The following is a 19,389-nucleotide window of genomic DNA, read 5'->3' as shown; positions in this document are numbered from 1 at the left end:
TTAGCCTACTAAAATTATTTTCAACTCATTTAATCATAAGAGAAATTACTCTATCAACAACTGTATTTTTGTAAGCAAGTGTCTCGAGTTGAAAAAAATCGTGAGGGTGAGGATTTGAAACGAGTTTCTGGTAAGAGATTTGAAAGTTTAATGTAAGGATAGATACTGATTTAATAATCGATGAGTTTTAATCGATGAAAACCACATAGCTGTGGCTTATATCTAGTTAATGTAACTATTATTTATCGAGTCATTCAGCTCTAGATCAAAAAAATTTCTGACTACGTCCCTAGTAATAACTAAGAAATTTTTGAAATAACTTGTTTCAGGCGATTATGCCTATCGCCCACTCACAGAACTCGAACACCCGCATGCCCTGAGCAAACTTGGGCAGAAACGCATCAGATGACAGGAGTTAGAAACACCTCTTCCAGCGTGTGTATGCAATAAAGAAACATACTTCGACCTTCACCCTCATTTTTCGATATTTCACTCAAAAAGTGTCATTTCTTCTCAAATCTTCACCACATAAATCCAGCCATTTGTCCTCCTACCTTAGTTAGTGGATCCGGATCGCCTACTGTGCACAGCATGATGCTGTGCACAGCTTGAATTTTTTTTTTTATTTGTTTTTTAATTTTTCTTTTTTTTTTTTCTCTTTTTTTCCTCTCTTATTCTATATTGTTTTCCTTCTATTTTCATCCATTTTTTTTTCCATCTTCCACAAACATTGGACAATTTTATATGAAATAATATAAACATTTTAATTTTTTTATGTTAAATTAATAATTTTGCAATTAAAAATTACTATATTAAATGTTTACATGTGAAAAATCGTATCATTTTTTTCGAATTTGATGAGTATTATTAATTTTTTTCCAATGAACAAAATTTTTAACAATATAAAACTATTAACATGTTAATGCTTAAATTAAAATTTAGAACATTTCCATCATACAATATCAAAAACTAAAATTCAACACCACATTTCCATCAAAAATAAATAATTCATACATTTTTAAACTTAATTTCAACTAACAATGTTAATCGGCTATTCTTTAAATAAAAAACTACTCAAGAGCATTATTGGATATATCTCCATTGAAATCCATGGCTTCAAGAGAATGGTGAGGATGATCAAATTGTGCCTGCATTAAATAAGAATAAATATTATAAAATCAATTTTACCATATAAGAATTAATATTTTTTTGGCTTAAAATTTTTACCAATTAAAAAATTTCTAAATATCATTAAAGTTCATACCATTAATAATTCAGTGAAATTGAATTGACCTCCAGTTGTTTGAAGACATGCATGAGGTACCGGAGGTGCTGAACAAGATACGGGTAATTCATCATGTGTTCCGATGTCCTACAATGATTGTACAAATAAGAAATCTAGATAATTTTTATTTCAAAAAAGTATTAATATTAGTTAATTTACCTCGACTATCAAATTTGTTTTTCTTCGTTTTGCTTGAAGTTCTACCCAACTCTTCAACCTTCTTGACTTTTTCACACCATTTCTTTTCTTGAATCCTTTTGCTTGTATCATAGAAGGTCCTATCGATGATGTCCTGACACCACTATTATTGTCTTGGCTCACTTCAGTCAAACGCATTTCCATGACTTGCTTGGTTAGATCACATACCGAATTATGCACCAAAGAGAAAGTCGATTGGTGGACGGAGGCTTCGGTTGCCAGTCTTACGAGCATCATACAAAGTTTTCTATATCGTTCTGTACTTTCTCGTTTGGGATCTTCTTCGACTTCATTGCCCATACAATCGTGTACCACTCCACTCCTAGCGTTTCTCGTCCATCTATTCAAGATATAATGCTCTGGCAGTTTTTTTACGTCCTGCACATCATATACTTTCACAGCATGACAACACAATAATCCAGTCATCTCGAATTTTCGGCAACTACATGAAATCATCTTTGTGCTAGGATTAAATGTCACCCTCCATTCTCCTTCTTTATCAATTCGCCCGACAACATACTCAAATAATGGTTGAGTTTCATTTTTATATTTTATGTAAGCAGCTGCGAACAAGACAAACTCTACTTGAAATAGATGAAAGATAGTGAGGGTATAAATTTCAGAAAGTTGACGCAACATAGGAGAACTCTCTAGCTTTAATCTCGGTAATTTTTGACGTGTCTCAAATTCACATCTTAGCTCATTGTACTGCTTTTCCTCCAAGACCTGTTCGAAGTGCTTAAAAAATTGCATTATATCTAAGTCGGGTTTCATACAACTCTTGACATCAGAATTGACACTTTCACTGAGTTGTGTGCTTCTCATACCAAGTGTGAAAGCCTTGTTCATGTAACAAGCTGCCCATTTCTTCTTTATATTGTAAGTGGATTGCAGCCATGTGTTTTCTTGAATATTATATTGTACTAGTAGAACACTCCAAGCCTCCTCGAATCGGGTCTCATCGTCAATGCCATACATGCATCTCTTAAAATCAGTTAAGAAATGAGAACCATCTTTCATCAAGTTTCCCAAGTGTTTGATGCCATTTTGAATCAAATGCCATGTGCACAATCCATGAAATACCTCAGGCATCACCTCCTGTAAGGCCTTTGCCATAGCTTGATCCTGATCAGTGAAGATAGCGAGAGGCTTTTTTTGCTTGTGTGCCTCTAAAAAAGTTTCGAACAACCATTTAAATGATGTAGCAGTCTCATCATACAAAAGTGCTGCACCAAAAATCACTGCTCCTCTATGATGATTGAAACCTGAGAAGATAGCAAGTGGTCGGTATGCACGGTTCGTACAATACGTGGTATCTAGTGACACAACATCAGCAAAATACTCATAGTCGATTAGCATTCTCGCATCAGCCCAAAAAACATTTGTTATCTGTTCCTCCACATCCATCTGATTAGCATGGTAAAATGATGGATTTTTAGATAATTGTTGTTGAAAATATCGCATCAGACAACCAACTTCCCCATATACCATACTTCTTTGTCTTTTGGATCGAATATAATTTTTAGCATCCAACCTTGTATAACCAAGACCATCTATTCCCCCTGCATGCTTACTCATCAACTGAAAATTTGATTTTTGTTTAAGCCCAACATCCTCTGCCAAATCAATCTCATAGGCTTGAACTTCTGTAATTTTACGTTGGGAAGACAACATATGAACTGTTTCTTGAATATGGAGTGAGTGATTATGCTCTTCGATAAACTCATTAACTTTATATTTACTATCCACAAATGTGACACCCATTCTTACTTTACAATTTGTTCGAGTCTCAAGCCGAGGATTGAGTGTCGATGATTCTTTTTTGTCATTTTTACGAACACCCTCCTTGCAACAAACATATTTATACGAAGTTATAAATCCGGTGTTCTTGTTCTTGTTAAAATAATGCTTCCTAACTCCAAATCCAGTTTTCCCACCATATTCAACCCAAAACTTCCAAGACTCGTCTAGACTATCAAATTACATACCAATCTTAGGCTTGAATTCGATATTTGAATTATAATCCATCAAGAATCTGAAAGTATCAATAAAATTTTTGGCTTGTTTCAGATCAATAGCAACATAAAAATAGAAACCAATAAAATCAAATAAAAAAATCGATAGCTAAACAATTAGAAAAAAAATAGACATTTAAAAGAAGAAAAAATCGAACCTGGTATGTTATAGTATTTCCTGCAAAAAAATAATAATAAAATTGAGTGAGAGGAAAAACGAGAAAAAGAAGAAAATGGACAAAAGAAGACGAGATGAAAACAAATGTTTATACTATTTTCATATAAAAGTGTGTGAATAATGTTTGTGGAAGAGAGAAAAATGGAGGGAAAAAAAGTAGAAAAAGAGAGGGAAAAAAAGAGAAAAGAAAAATAAAAAAAAATCAATTGGATCGGGTTCCCTTAGTTAGTAGGGGCGTCAAATGAACACCATTCGTCAACCCAACTTTAGTCGACTTGAAAAAAGTAAGTTAAGGTTGGGGTTTTTCGGGTTCGAGTCAAATCGGTTTTGACCCAAAATCTAACCCGAAAAATAATTAGGCTTGAGTAACTCGGGTTGATCCGAGTTGATCTGAACTTTATATATATATATATATATATATATATATATATATATATATATATATATAGATAGAATTAAAAAAATTTAGGTTGACTCGAGTTGACCTGAACTTTATACATATATATATGTGTATATATAATTAAAAAATATTAGTTGTATCTTTATATACTCTACGTTTTATTTTTTTATTGTATATGTATCAATATCAGAAATTTTCGTCGTATAATATTTATTTTTGTAAGATATGGGAAGGAAAAAGGGGGCCCAAGTCAGCCTAAAAGGAAAAGAAAGAAGCACTAGAGGTGAACCCATGGAAGGGAGTTCCGATTGTTTAGAGTCCATTTCATGTCTAACTAATATCAGTATATATTATATATTTCAATCCTCTAAATAGGGCCACGGATCATGATTGATAGGAATCAGGTACGTTTATAATATATATACCTAACTACACACGGAGCAAGACTTTTTTTTTTTGTAAGGGGTAGAATTAATCATTTGGAAATTTTAAAACATAAAGGCAAAAATTTGTGTGAGACGGTCTCACGGGTCATATTTTGTGAGACGGATCTTTATTTAGGTCATCCATAAAAAAATATTACTTTTTATGTTAAGAGTATAACTTTTTATTGTGAATATGGGTAGGGTTGACCCGTCTCACAGATTAAGATCCGTGAGACGGTCTCACATGAGACCCACTCAAATATAAATACGCGATTTTTTCAGATTTACTCACAAAATAATAGGATTTATTTGGCATATATTTATAAGAAAAATTGATCTAAAAATAATCTTAATTTATTTTACCTAAATTTTAAATAGTTGTCAATTGTTGGTTCAAAATAAATAATATAAAAGTTTTTTAAACTAACTAGAATGTTTAAATTTACAATACATCCATAAATAATTCCAGTAAACAATACTATCTTAAAAACTTCGTTTACTTATGAGCATAAATTTTTTAAAATAATATGATTTTACTCATAAATTTTTTTAAAAAAATAAAAATATTTTATCTTGTCAACTAGAAAACATTATTTAAATTTCATTTACATATATGTCTGAACTTTTTTCAAATTTAATAATTTAAATGTGAAAATAATATTTGAATTGAGTTGATTTGGTTACATCCCTATCCCTATATATTAAATATCTAGCCTATTTATTCTGAGGCAATATAAATGTAATTTTTATAGTATACACATAATATATTATTTATTATTCATTAATATGTATACTCAAAAATCGTAAAAATATTATTTTTTCTTGAAAATATTTATTATATCCATTACGCGTGAATTTATCAAAAAATTTACAATAACTTCCCCAATTGCCATTTAACTTGATTTCACGAAATAACAATTAATGAAAATATAGTTAATATAGTTTTAAACTATTTTTTTTGTTTTTGCTATTCTAAAATTAACCATGACATATATACGTAATTCGAGTCTAGTAGTAACATATAGGAAAGTTAGTCTTTTTCCAATGTCAGAAATGAAGTATTTGATATCAAATGAATTAAACAATTTTTGTTATACTATCAAAACCAAGTAAGATGTTGGGGATTTGTGCAAAGAAAGAAATGTTCGGGTCGCTACTGAATATCCACGAACAAGATTTACTAGGGCTGTAGGGCATGATCGGCAGAGGCGGAGTCACATGGTTGTTTACCCGGGTTTTTTTTTAAAAAAAAATGTATATGTAAATTTTGTATAATTTTAGAATAATATGATATTAAGCCAGATAGATCAATTTAAAATATTAAAAGATTTTAGAGTTCAAAATTTCAGTCCGGACGGAGCCATAGTTCTGGCTCCGCCACTGATGATCGGTTTCATTTTTGTTCGAAGAAATGATATCCAAGAGACACTGGAACTTTCGAGAACTCCTTCATCTTAGTAGAATTTCATTATTTGGAAGTGTCCATTCGTAGACACTTAGGCTCCGTTTGGTACGTGTGATAGGATAAGTAAATGATTAATAATTAGAGTGATTAAAAAATGAGATATATGGATCGATAGTATGGTGAGATAAATAACATGGTGTTTGGTATGGTTTTAGAATAATGGATTAATTTTGTAAATATTATTGTAATGACCAAAATGCCCCAAATGCTAATTAAATATATATTCTTCAAATAATTGGATACATAATTAAATATTTATAATTATAATTTACATTTATTAAAATTAATTTAAATCATTAAAAAAATTAGAATTGAAATAATATTTATTTTCATAAAAAAATTAATTAACAAGATTACAAATTTATAAAAATTTAATTTAAGATAGATTTGCATTACAATTTATTTTCTTTAAAATGATTGAAAATAAATAAATATATGAAATTAATTTATAAAAAAATATAATAAAATTTTAAATATTATATTAATTATTAAATTTTCCTAATTTTAATTTTCATATTATATTGAAGAAAACAATTCAAGGGTATTATGGTCAATATATAATCTTATCATGATCACTATTCAAAAATTATTAATTATCACACCCTTTGAGGAGGGATATTTAATTACACAAATAACATGAATAGTGTGGGCTTTTAATCATGATCAAGGACCTATAGATTAATAAAAAACGAACAAAACGCGATATAAGGGAATGATTATTAAATAATCATTTCCTTATCATGGCTACCAAACATAGCCTAAGTAACCGCTTCACTAAAGCTAAGTAATGTAAGATATATATATATATCTATATATATCTATATATATATATATATATATATATATATATATATATATATGTGTGTGTGTGTGTGTGTGTGTGTATGTAAGCTAACTGAAGTGAAGCTAATTAATATCTGATATCCCCCCTTGAGAGACGTCTTGGACATTAGCTGGGACAATGTCGAATGGGGAAGTGGCCGGCTTTGTGAACATGTCTGTGAGCTGAAGATTCGATCGAATGGTTAAAAGTTTTATCACGTGCGCAATCCTTGATTTTAATAGAGATGGAGTGGCAATCAATTTATAAATGTATGTTGGTGCGCTCGTGGAAAATTAGTGGTTAAGATGAATGGCAGATTGGTTGTCACAAAAGATGCTAGTTGGTGTGATTGAGGCAGATTTTAAATCTTAGAGTAAGCTGTAATAGCTAGCCATATAAATAATTCACTGGTTATGTTGGCCAGGGTTCGGTACTCAGCTTCAGTAGAAGACCTGGAGATAGTCACTTGTTTCTTTGTTTTCCTTGAGATTATTGCTTCTCCAAGGAACATACAAAAGCCAGTAACGGAATTCCTTGTATCTCTGCACATGCTGCCCCGATCAGAATCGGAGAATGAACGCAATTGACGCGAGGGATTAGTGGGGAAAAAATGCCTTGTCCAGGGCTGGACTTGAGGTATTTGAGTAGATGATGTGCAGGCGGAAGCATCCACATGCGATGCTCGGGATTGGCGCAGAGAATCTGAAGTCCATTTTTCTTTTTAATTTTTTTTTAGAAAAAACATTAATGTAACTGAGATGATATATACTAAACAAAATTATTTGAATTACATTATATTATAAAACAAAACTCAGTGTGAAACATTCAATTAGCAGCGAGAAAACGGCACCTTTTATTGTCCTAAATCAATTACAATTGGCTCTCTCATAAAGTAATAAATATTTGCCCTCCGTAAAATAATATATATTTTTCAGTAAAAACCATATATTTGAATGTCATCTTCAACTCAAAACTCTATTTTAAAACAACATTATTTTAAAATAGTGTAATTTCTGCATCAAATACGATATTCATCTCCAACTCATTTACTTCAAATCTTAATTTACAAAAGAATATTTTCAGAATATTATTTTTTATTTGATTTATTTAAATTTTTTCTTATTATTTATTAAATGTCCATTTTTAAATTTAGTTATATAATTATATTGTATATTTGACATTATTAATATTATATAATTAATAATTGAGATAGTATTGTTTGAGATAAAATATTTAAATTATGAAAGCTCAATTTAATTCTGAAACTCAATTTAATTGTAAAAGCTTAAATGAAATTAGGGAGACCCAATTAAATTATATAGGCCCATCAAGTCTAGCGGATTGATATTTATCGATTCAAAACTAGTCACAAAGCGCGAAAAAGGGAGAAGAACGTGGGAGGATATGTAGAAATCGTGGCATGAAAAGCGGTGGAACATGGAGCATGGGGGAGTGGAGAGAAACGGCACAGCGCTGGGGAGAAAGAGACATCGGCAAACACTGAAAAGAAGACTCTACACACAACTCAACTCAGTAAAAACTTGCAAAATATTCTCTGTTAAAAATTCAATCTTCAAGCACTATTTTTAAGCATTCTAGGTCTTGTTGTTTTAGATTTCAGCAACACAATTTATTATATTTTTTCATGTTTTGATGAATTCCTACAGTTTTTGTAAATTCAAAATTATGTCAGGGACTTATTTTCATCAATTTCTAATAGTTTTCTTTATTTTGGCATTTCATTAGTTTCAGGATATTGGAATCGACGGTCGAATTTAGAATTCACGTCGCTTGAGTATTTAGAAGATAGATTTTATCATTTTCATACAAATCGGTGCAACTTCACAACTAGCACGCCCGCAAATCTCAATATTGTGCAAACAAATTTTATTAAAATGATTAATTTAATTATTTTAAATATATTATTAAAATCTATATTATAAGAATTGAAATTAGAAATTAGAAATTATTAAAATTAGTGAAATAAAATTAATACATGACATTAAATTAAATAACATATTACTAATACAACTTGAAATATTTGAACTATCATATTCATCTCATAAATTATAAATTAAAACATTTCGTATTTTTATTTTAAATGTGTGTTTAAATATTAAAATATTATTCAATAAATTTGTGTGTTTGATGTTTATTTATAAATTATGTTATTTGCATTAATTATTTAAAATAACTAATTATTTGTATGAATTAATATATTAATCAATCTATTTTATTATTTAAAAACATTAAATAAATAAAAAAAAAATTTGAAAAAAAAGTGCCCTGGGTTTCATTTGCGCAATTTTGAAGCAAAATGGAGGGGGCGCTATTTTGAAGATAGAAATAACGTCCTCGGTTGGAAGAATTCCCAAACATTATACTAACGTCGACATCAAAATAAAGTCCTGATTGGAGATGTTCGGTTGATTTCATCTTACATGTAGGGGTATTACCCACAAGATAGAATCAAGGGCTCAAATTTAGCCACACATACGGGGTCCACTAATTTTTTATAAACACATATGTGTGTGAATCTTGTACATCCAAATCATGTGGAGACAATACCCCTTAGAATTTAGATAACATCGACTTAACCGAGATATCCTAAATGTAAATACTCAATAAATATTTGCACGCAAAAGAGTGCAAAAGGATGCTATGATTACGTGAACAAAATTTCATCAAAACTTTTTTACTTTAAAATTTATTGTTCGAATGGTTAAATTGTATTTTTTTTAAAATGGATTGAAGAAGGAATGTGTATACAAAGAAAATTGACAGAATTAGACACATTTTTAAAGGAAACTTGCATTTTTATTCACGTATATTTATCTATTTGTTACTTTGTCCGATATATGTTATTAAATTTCAGCTACAGTACATTATATATATATATATATATATATATATATATATATATATATATCACGTCAAGTTGACTAAAATTGTCAAAATTAAAAGATACATAATTAAATATAAAAATTTAAATAATATATGACCAAAATATAAAATTCTAAACAAAATTTGTTCACCTAGTAATTTTATTCTCTTGGCATCATATGTACTTTTTGTATTCATGTCATTGGCCTAAAATTGGATTAGAAATTGTTTTTTATTTTTATTTTTTTAAATGAACTATAACAACATTCATTTGGATCAGAAATTGTTTGGATGTACAACCTCGAATTCTCTTTGCTGTAGTGAGGCCCCTTCAATCGGTAAAAATATTTTGAAATTTTAGATTTGTTGGGTTATTCAACCCCAAATTTAAGACTATTATTAAATGGGATGATTTAATAAATTTACACGAGTTATTTAAAATTTTTTTAAAAAAATATGTGTGGTGCAGACCCAAGACTTTGGGGGCAAAGGGTGGCTAGACCGACCTAAGATACGAAGGGATCTAATAACATTTGTCGATAAACTATAGGTTAGTAAACTTAGGCGGTGCGATTCGTTCAGATATTTTTGTTTTCTCCAACTAAAATAAAATTATTTTTTTGCTAACTTAATTAGGTTTAAGATAAATTTTTCATCGATTATTTTTAATCTGCGTATTTATCCGACCAATTAGATAGAAGTTGGTGTCGATTGCGGTGTCAATCTTCTCAATTTTTCAAAATTTTTTGTTTTTGAAATGTTTTAAAAAGTGAGAAGCTGGTTTTGTTCTTAAAAATTACATCAGACTACTCTGATAAATGCACAAACAATCCACATCATTTTAATGAAACTAAATACAGTAGATGGCAGTAAGACACGTAACTTGTTTCTGAAAGTTCAAATAACAAAACCCTTATACGTCTCTTTTTCTTTAGTTTCCAGAAGGTATCACTAGAAAATTTTGATTGATACACACTTGTACAACCCAATTCAGTAGGTCTCACCTTCAAAAACTCCTAATAATACAACGAAACAATTAATATATTTAATTATTGGAAAGACTCTTTCCTCATTTACAAATATTTCACACTTTATAGTAGTTGAAACAACGAATGAGTGCGAATAAAAATAATACATATGATTTTCTGAATCTGATAAGTTTTTATAATGTGTGCTGGTTTTCTAAAGCTTTGAAAAGCCGGAGTCTTTTTTAACTATTGTTCACGGTAAAATTCGGAGTTCAAGTATCAGAGAGATTATTTGTGAATCATCGAGAAACCTTTATAATATTGATCTTTAACGTTCAGGAAAGAATGACTCTTTTCTCGTTAAGAGTATCTACTAGAGTTTCTTAGTAAGTGTTCTGGTTTTCCTAAGGTTCTTGTTTTCTTTAAGTTTCTGGTTGTTCTTAGGTTTGGTTTTTTTTAATCAGTATATCACCACGATTAAGATGATCATATCAATTTCTCTTTTTGTGATGTTACCAAAAAATTGTAAAACAAGAAATATATGATAATATCATAAATAAGCAAGGTGAGAATATCAATATTAAAACAATGAATATAGTAAAAGTAAAAAAAAAAAAATCATTTTATTCAGTCTTCTCTTGACCATTTATGTATCCATCTTCACTCGTAACTTGATCTTGGGCAAGTTTTATTTCTGCTTTTTCTGACATCTTCTTACCTCTTTTGGCAGCAATGGCTTTGACCCAATTAATAAATTCAAATAAGTGTTCAGAAAGGTTGTCGATCTGATTATCCAGAGACTCAACAGATTGAAATTGATCACTAAACTTAATATCTAAAGCTTCGAATTTGGGATCAAGTGAACGGAGAGATTTGGTACAAGCAATAGGAGAAGATGAAAGATAGTCTGAGCAAGTAGAACATGTTTTAGTGCTCTCTTTTTTTGTGACTATTTTTGTACTTAATTATAGTTTATCAGTACTCAAAATGTACTGATATGCAATCTATATAGAAAAAAAAGGGTGAACCCCACCCCCGAGGACCCTACACAGAGCCGCCCCAAGCCCCAGCGTGAAGGGAGGTAAATCAGGGTTATGCACTGGCAGTAGGTACCCAGAGGAGAGGTTGGCTGGAGCAATTCGCCATAAAGAGGGAGCCGAGACTCGAACCCTTGCCAACATAGGTTAACAGTCCTTCACTCCAGGCTCTTACCACACGGCCTATGCCCCTGGGGGCATATGCAATCGATATAGAGAATTGACACAAGTTGGGTAGCTCAAGTTGTGATGGACATCTCAATGTTATTGTATATGATGAATAACTAGGGACGGGGTAAAAAACTACACACTGGAAGTAGACGATCATTTGGTAATCAGTTGAGATTAAATGAGATTTTCACACCTTTCTTATTTTAGTAAGTCCGTTTGAGATTGGATCATCCATCCATATGTGCTACATGTTTGTGTTTATTAGGTTTAATTGTTGACCATTAGACCAAAAATTATAGATGTTAGTCAAGGTGTAATTTATTTTCTTCATACTTGCGGCAGGATAAATTGCATTTATTTGAGTGCTAATTGGTCGGATTGTTAGGTTCATGACTCCGGGGAAGTGCATGTCTATCTGATGGTGTTATTTCATATCTTTTAGAGATTAATTTTACATTTTTCATACTGTCGGTCCTATCTCCAACAGAGACAAAATCACTCGTTAATATTGTACATTTAAAATATCAGGTATGATGACGTTTGTGATTATTTATATTGTTGAAATAATTAGTTTTTTTGTAGCTTTAAACTTTTAAGGAGTCATATACAATTTATGTAAGGTCCAAAAATGCAATAACATAATCCAACTGCATGCAAATTTAGAAAAAATGAAAAATTACTAATTAAATTATTTTAATCGCATTTATTGAATGTGATATATATGTTTACATGTTTAAAATATGATTTTCTATTAGAATGTATAAAACTGTATTTTTAAGGGTTAATCGAGACAAGATCGAGGAAAGGAGAACATGGACTATAAAGGGAAAATTTTTTATTAAATGATTATTTTTAATTATTTAATACATGGTATGCTCTATATGATATTTTCAAAAATGGTATTTTTTGAGGTGGTTTTACGCACCGAGTCGTATTTTAAACCGGTAATCGATGTTTGACGAGAACAAGGACTTTTTGGAGGCTCGGTTAATATTTTCAAAAACTTTCCTAAAAAAAATATTTTACCTACATTATAATGGGCCTAATGACCTTTTTATACTAAGGTTATTAGGTCTAGCTTACTAAAAAATTATTTATATCAGAATATAGAGTTTTCTAAACACCTCAAACCACACGCCAACAACCTTCAAAAGACTCTTCTTAGTTTTCTCTCCACCATCACAAGACCACACACCTCACTTTTTCAAAGGCAATTCACGTGAGGTTGAAGGAAAAACGCAGCAAGCTTCCTCCCTGTATCTCTGCCAACGTCCATCGGGTCAAGAATTGTTTTCGTGCGTGAAATACGCAAATGCACGCCTTAATCTTCCTTCACTCATCGTTCATGTCATATTACAGGCATCAATACATGTGTGCATGGAAACATGAATCATTTTCTTTTATTTTTGTTTTTTATGAAAAAACATGAACAAAAATTGAGTTTTTATGTTTCTAAATTCATGATTATGATGGACAAAGGTGCTGCAATGATAGGGATATTAGTAGGGACGTTTTTCAACATGTTTAAGGGACCATAGATGCATGTTTTAATGGCTAGCTGGACAAGAAGATGTAACACATGTTGAACGAAAATTTGGGTCTTAAGGAACTAGGGTTTCGTTTTTCTTGATCCTTGAAGGGGCGGCTGTTAGCTGCTTTTGGGCATCTCCATGGGTCCTAATAGGGTCTAGCCATGGTCCTAAATAAGCTAGGGGACGGCTGGTGCAAGGGCTAGGGCAGGGGACGCAAAGGGGTGGACGCGCAATACATGTAACGATCGGGTTTGGGCGTTGTGGCTTCTAGGCTCGTTAATTTCGGTGCATAAGGGTCTCTAGGGGTCGGCCATGCTCTTATGAGGGTTGGTTAGGGCCTGGACATGATGGTTAGGGTCTAATCTTGAAGGAACCCATGGTATATTAAGCTAGGGTTTGATCAAATTGCGCAAAAAATTCAGTATGCGTTCTAAGCTATTCCGAAGGTCTTAAATGGTTTTATTTGGGTTGGATAGGGTATGTTTAGGTGTTAATAACCTATGGTTCAAGTTTGGTAAAGTTTGGCTAAATTTCGAGTCAATTCGGGTAAAAACCGGGACATACGTTTAAGTTGTAAAACGAATCAAAAAATTATTCGAGGAGCTTAAGTTGGTATCTAAGAAATGTTTATTGGTGTATTTTAAGATGTTATGTTAAGTTCGGATGGATTGGTCGTCGTTTTAAAGTCTAAGGATAAATTGAGAAAGTTAAGGTTTCAGGGGTAAAATGACCATTTCACACCTGAAAAATATTAGAGGTCCATACAGTGCCCTGAATGCTGTAATGAATGATAAAATGTTTATTTTAAAAGATTATGGAATTTTATGAGGAAAAACTATAACGCTAAGAGAAGTGTTGCATGCTTGGTTTAAAAGAAAAATGATATACATACATATATATATATATATATATATATATATATATATAATATATATATATATATGACGCTGATATCCCTGCCGTCTGGTACTATGGTTATACGTAGATGGATCCATCGACTTGTAGCTGATACGTAAGTCACAATTAATGATATGAATTCAATAAAAGAAAAACGCATACATATATGGTGAAAGGAAAATGATATGATGAAAGAAAAAAGTATATGAACAAAGGAAAAAGGTTTAAAGTTATGCATGCTCATGAAAAAACTATTTTATTAAAATTATTTTCACTGTTGCGTACGAATGTATATGTATTACTTGTTATTATGGTTAAGGTTTGCTGAGTCATTAGACTCACTAAGTGTGATCGACGCAGGTGAACATGATTTTTGATGATGTTACAGGACTTGATGGTTGAACTAATTGGACTGATGATGTACATAACCCGAGGATTTTTTCTAATTTTCCGCATTAGTATGATTTTAAAGATTATAAGATTTTATGATTTTTATGCTTATGAGTGGTTTTTGATAGGATTTAAGAGATTATGCTATTTTTGATAATACTAGTTTTAGATTTTGTTTGACGGTTTACAATTTTACAATTTGCACTGAATTCGTTTGGATTTTAAATAATAGATTGGTTGATTTTTTATGTAGTGCAAAGTAAATATATTTATACATGTATTCATTTTGTCCGAAAGGTTTTCAAAAGGAGGAAAAAAAATTACGAGTAAATTTGGTGAGTTGGGTAGGCAATTTATCGAGTCGGGTTATGTTCCACCCTTGAGAGTGCTGGAAACCAGACATAGAGATCCGAGCTAAGTGTTCTACACACTTGGAAAGCAAAAATTGTTAGTGGGATGCCAAAAGATTTCCGGCATAACCACTCTGGCGTACAAATCAGGCAAATATTCACGCAGAGGAAAATGAGATATTGACAGTATATATTGACTAATTGTGAAACATGTTAACTGAAAATCATCCAATAAGTTTTTTTTATGGACCTGGTCTTCTAATTTTCTTGGCCGGTCCCTTCTTTCTTTCTTCTTGGCGTCTTTATTTTGTCTTCGAGCCCCTTCTATATTGAGGTACTTTTTTGCCCGAGATAGCTGATGTGAATCTTTGTACGAATGAATAGTAAACACGATTAAGATCGAATCGCGCCCTCAATTCAATAACAAACAAAGAATCGTTGTTGTCCCGATCTTTTGAATCAAGTGTGTGTGTTGTGATATTCACCTCTAAACTATGAAAAGTCTAGCAACAAATAATCACGAGATAAACAATCGAAATTATAACGAACCTTCGAAGAACAAGTCGACGACAATCCGCACAAGCACGATCGACAAACGCCACAAAGTTAAAAACTTTGATAAGTTTGATTTTTTTTGACAAAGCAAAAGCTTTAATTGTTTGAGAGAAAACTCAAGAACAATGATAAAATATCAATAATAATCTGAAAAAGTGTCAAATTTCGTGCAAATATCTCTACTTATTAGAAAAAAGATTGCAAATCTAGTTACCAAAATAATCAAAACTCTAACTAGGAAACTAGGAATCTCCCGAAACTGGCTCGCGCTCGGGCGGTAAATTATTACCGCTCGAGCGCCAAGGTCTCTGTACTATTCGCGCTCGGGTGGTAGAATGTTGCCGCTCGAGCGCCGGGTGTTCTGGAAATCACGTCTTGGACAGTCCATCTGGCGCTCGGGCGGTAGTTTTTTACCGCTCGGGCGCGAAGCATTCTGCCACTTTTCTTCCTTCATCACTTGAATGGTGTTCCTAAAACTTCCAAACTCAATCCCATGCACCACAAACCCTTCAGCACTCTGTCCCTTTCTTGTAAGTCCTTCTTCATTGTTCATAAGTCCGTGCAACGCTTCCTTGAACTTCTTTAATCGTCCCCTCGTGATTGGTCCCTCCGGCAACTCCAAAGGGTCCCATGCTTTCATTGGCGCCTGAATATCCGTGTTCGCATCAATAGCAGATCTTCAAATCTTATGGCAGCTTCTTTATCAGAGACTGGAAGAACTCTCTTCCCTAGAGTCTCTGCATGAAATCTATGATTTTGTTTTCAGGATAAAATTATGGTACTTCCAGATCTGCTTTGTTAAAATTAAGAATATACACTCACAGTGACTCCATCCCATTCTGTTTCACCTCGAACAAGCTAAAAACAGTCTTCCTATATCTCTTGCTGCTACTTTAGTAATGCAAGAAAATATTCTTGAAATCCTCAAAAAAGTGGATAATATGTCGCTAGAGTATTTCAACCACCGTTGGGCTAAGCTCACCAACGTGGTCCAAAAAGCTTTTTATCCTCGTAGCATTGCAGCATGACCGTGTTCTTGAATCAGGCCAAATGTTCATCTGGATCAATGTTCCCGTCATATTCTCTGATTTTGTATGACTTGTAGTGGACATGCAAGGGGTCATCCACTATTTGCGTGGGAAAAGAACATCCTTTTGGCTGGACCCGTGGTGCTCGAGAAGACCATGTTTGTCCTTCCAATTAGTTCACATTTTTCTTAAATATTCCAAATATTCGGTCGTGATAAAGGCTTTAGAACCTTCCTGAGAGCCTTTTTTTGTCTTGTTCGGATTCTTTCTCTCGGTGCATGTGACTGCTGGGAGGAAATTTTTCTGCTATGACTTTTGGGCAGCCGTTTCTATTCTCTAGGTCAGCTACTCCGAATTGTTGGTAAAAATTTTCTGGGGTCAGATTTCCTAGGGGGACCACTGAGTTTGTGGTCTCCAATAATTGAATCATCCATCTAAGTTGATTTTCGAGCATATCTACGTCTATATATCTGTTTCTCACAAATGACGCCAATGATATGTTCTGATAAATTGGGTGAGTTGGGTGGGTAATTTATCGGGTCAGGTTATGTTCCTTTCTTGGGAGTGCTTGAAACCAGGCAGAGGGAACCCATGTTAAGTATTCTACAGATTTGAAAAGCAAATAACGTTATTTGTGGGGGGGGGGGGGGGGGGGGAGGGAGATTTTTCAGTATAGCCACTCTGACACTAAAGTTAGTCAAATATTCACGCAGAGGAAAGTGAAATATAAAGAGTAAGTATTGACTGCTAGTGAAAAATGTTATGTGAATGTCCTAAATGATAGAGCAAACATGGGTATTTATAGAGAAAAATGTAACGATGACCTGTTTGCAGTGCCCGTATACTCCTCATGATCAAATAACTGCCCATGCCCCTGCCCCTGCCCCTGCCCCTGCCCACTTAACACTGTCACTACTGATAACCCATAATGTTTCCAATCATGTTATATCGTCCCTACTTGCGCTAACTGATATACTAACGATTTTGTGGCATGGTGATCTATATATATGGGCCCAAAATCGATGCATGTCCTGTGACACCCTGACCTCTTTTAAAATAAATACGCAGCAGAAATAAAATTTTTTTTTTCAAAATATACGGAAGGAGTTTCAAAATACATTTCATCAAATATCTTTACAAAATAAATACATGATCATTTAAATGACATAACAAAAACCAAAATATCATTCCTATGATCATGCCAAAATCCTCCTTCCAACGGTGTATGCATATGACCCCCGATCTACAGTCAACGTCCCGAGGCACCACTCTGATCTGCATCACATGAAAATAACTGAAATGAGAATAAATCTCAGCAAGTGGAACTCTTATATAACAATAAACAATAATCTCTGTAAAACATCTCTTTGAAATCATAAATACCATCAACTCTGAACTGTAAACTCTGAATATCAATAACATAGCAATAGCATAAAAATATGATGGTATTTCTCTTTTGCTCTGGGGATTGATATCAATAGTATCTCTGCTCTGGGGTTGCTCGTATCCCAAATCGATATAAATACCGATAACTCTGAGGGATATAAGCCTCTGGGCGATGATCATCTAATATTGCATGCAATCTCTGACTATGTATTTATCAATCCGAAAACATTTAAATTCTTCTCTGGTTTTAACAATCACTTTGAACTCTATATATCTCTTTGTATTCCCTTTAATCAATAATGAGACATCAATGCCTCCAATACATATAACAATACATACTATGGATCAAATGAAAGGGAATAACACAATAAACTCTTTGAAACACATACATATAAAATCATGTGAGCAAAAGGAATGAATTTCCACTTACAAACCACAACAAACACCTCAACTTAGCTCTTGATCACCACCTACAACAAATAATCCACAAATAACACCAATATCAACTAAATATCCAAGATTACAAGCTAAATAATCCATAAATCCACTTAAACAACCAATCTAAACAACTCTTAATTTACAACCTTAACAGAATCGCACCAAAAACTTACCCAAGCTTCCTAGCACCAAGGAGAACGTCGAACTCAAGTCGAAATTCCAAACAAACGCTTGAATCGAAGATAGGAAAGGAAAGAAATGATGAAAAACCCTTGCAATGGAGAGAAATGCGAAAATGAGAAGGAAAGAAAAAGGAAAAGTGATAGCCAACCACTCCAAAATCGACTAAATATCTCGCCCATACATTCACCGCGGGTGCGCCAACACAAGGACCGCGGGTGCGCCTAAGTTACGGCATACTCAAAAATTCTGGAACACGAACAGCGCGGGTGCGGCACTGCAAACAGCGCGGGTGCGGTCTCCACCGCGGGGGCGGTCACTACAACGCCGCGGGTGCGGTGTGCTCACGGCACTCAAACTCCAAAAATAGCACAGTGCACCGCGGGGGCACTCCTCTAAGAGCGCGGGTGCACTCTACTCACGGCAAAACACTATTCCAAAGCAACTAAAATCGAACCGAAACGCTGAAACGAACAACCAACAACAACTAATACCTCAAATAAATAATAACCAATAATACTAAAGCCCAAAACACAACTATAATCATCTAATCAAATATCCCAAATAACAAACAAAACTTAAATCGTACCGTACACCGGGCTCGGCTATTACAATCTTCCCCCCTTAAGGGAATTTCGTCCGCGAAATTGACGTCACGGCACGAACAACTCAGGATACTTCTCTCTCATCTCATCCTCTGGTTCCCACGTAGCCTCCTCTATCAAATGGTTCCTCCAAAGAACTTTGACAATGCCGATCTCTTTGTTCCTCAGAACTCTAACTGT

General features: G+C 33.0%; 1 protein-coding gene across 1 annotated transcript; it reads right to left on the bottom strand.

Annotated features, from left to right (window-relative positions):
• Positions 1–1,435: 1,435 nt before the first annotated feature.
• LOC140835686 (protein FAR1-RELATED SEQUENCE 5-like) lies at positions 1,436–3,247 on the bottom strand. Its single transcript, XM_073201087.1, has one exon. It carries the CDS (start codon positions 3,245–3,247, stop codon positions 1,436–1,438), a length of 1,812 nt encoding a protein of 603 aa, XP_073057188.1.
• Positions 3,248–19,389: the final 16,142 nt, after the last annotated feature.

Source organism: Primulina eburnea, chromosome 7, assembly GCF_022965805.1.
Source record: "Primulina eburnea isolate SZY01 chromosome 7, ASM2296580v1, whole genome shotgun sequence".
Taxonomy (NCBI): Eukaryota; Viridiplantae; Streptophyta; class Magnoliopsida; order Lamiales; family Gesneriaceae; genus Primulina; species Primulina eburnea.
This window is presented reverse-complemented; position numbering and strand designations above follow the sequence as displayed.

Excerpts from the sequence above, each read along its gene's own strand:
- LOC140835686 (XM_073201087.1), bottom strand. The coding sequence starts at position 3,247 with ATGGGTGTCACATTTGTGGATAGTAAATATAAAGTTAATGAGTTTATC.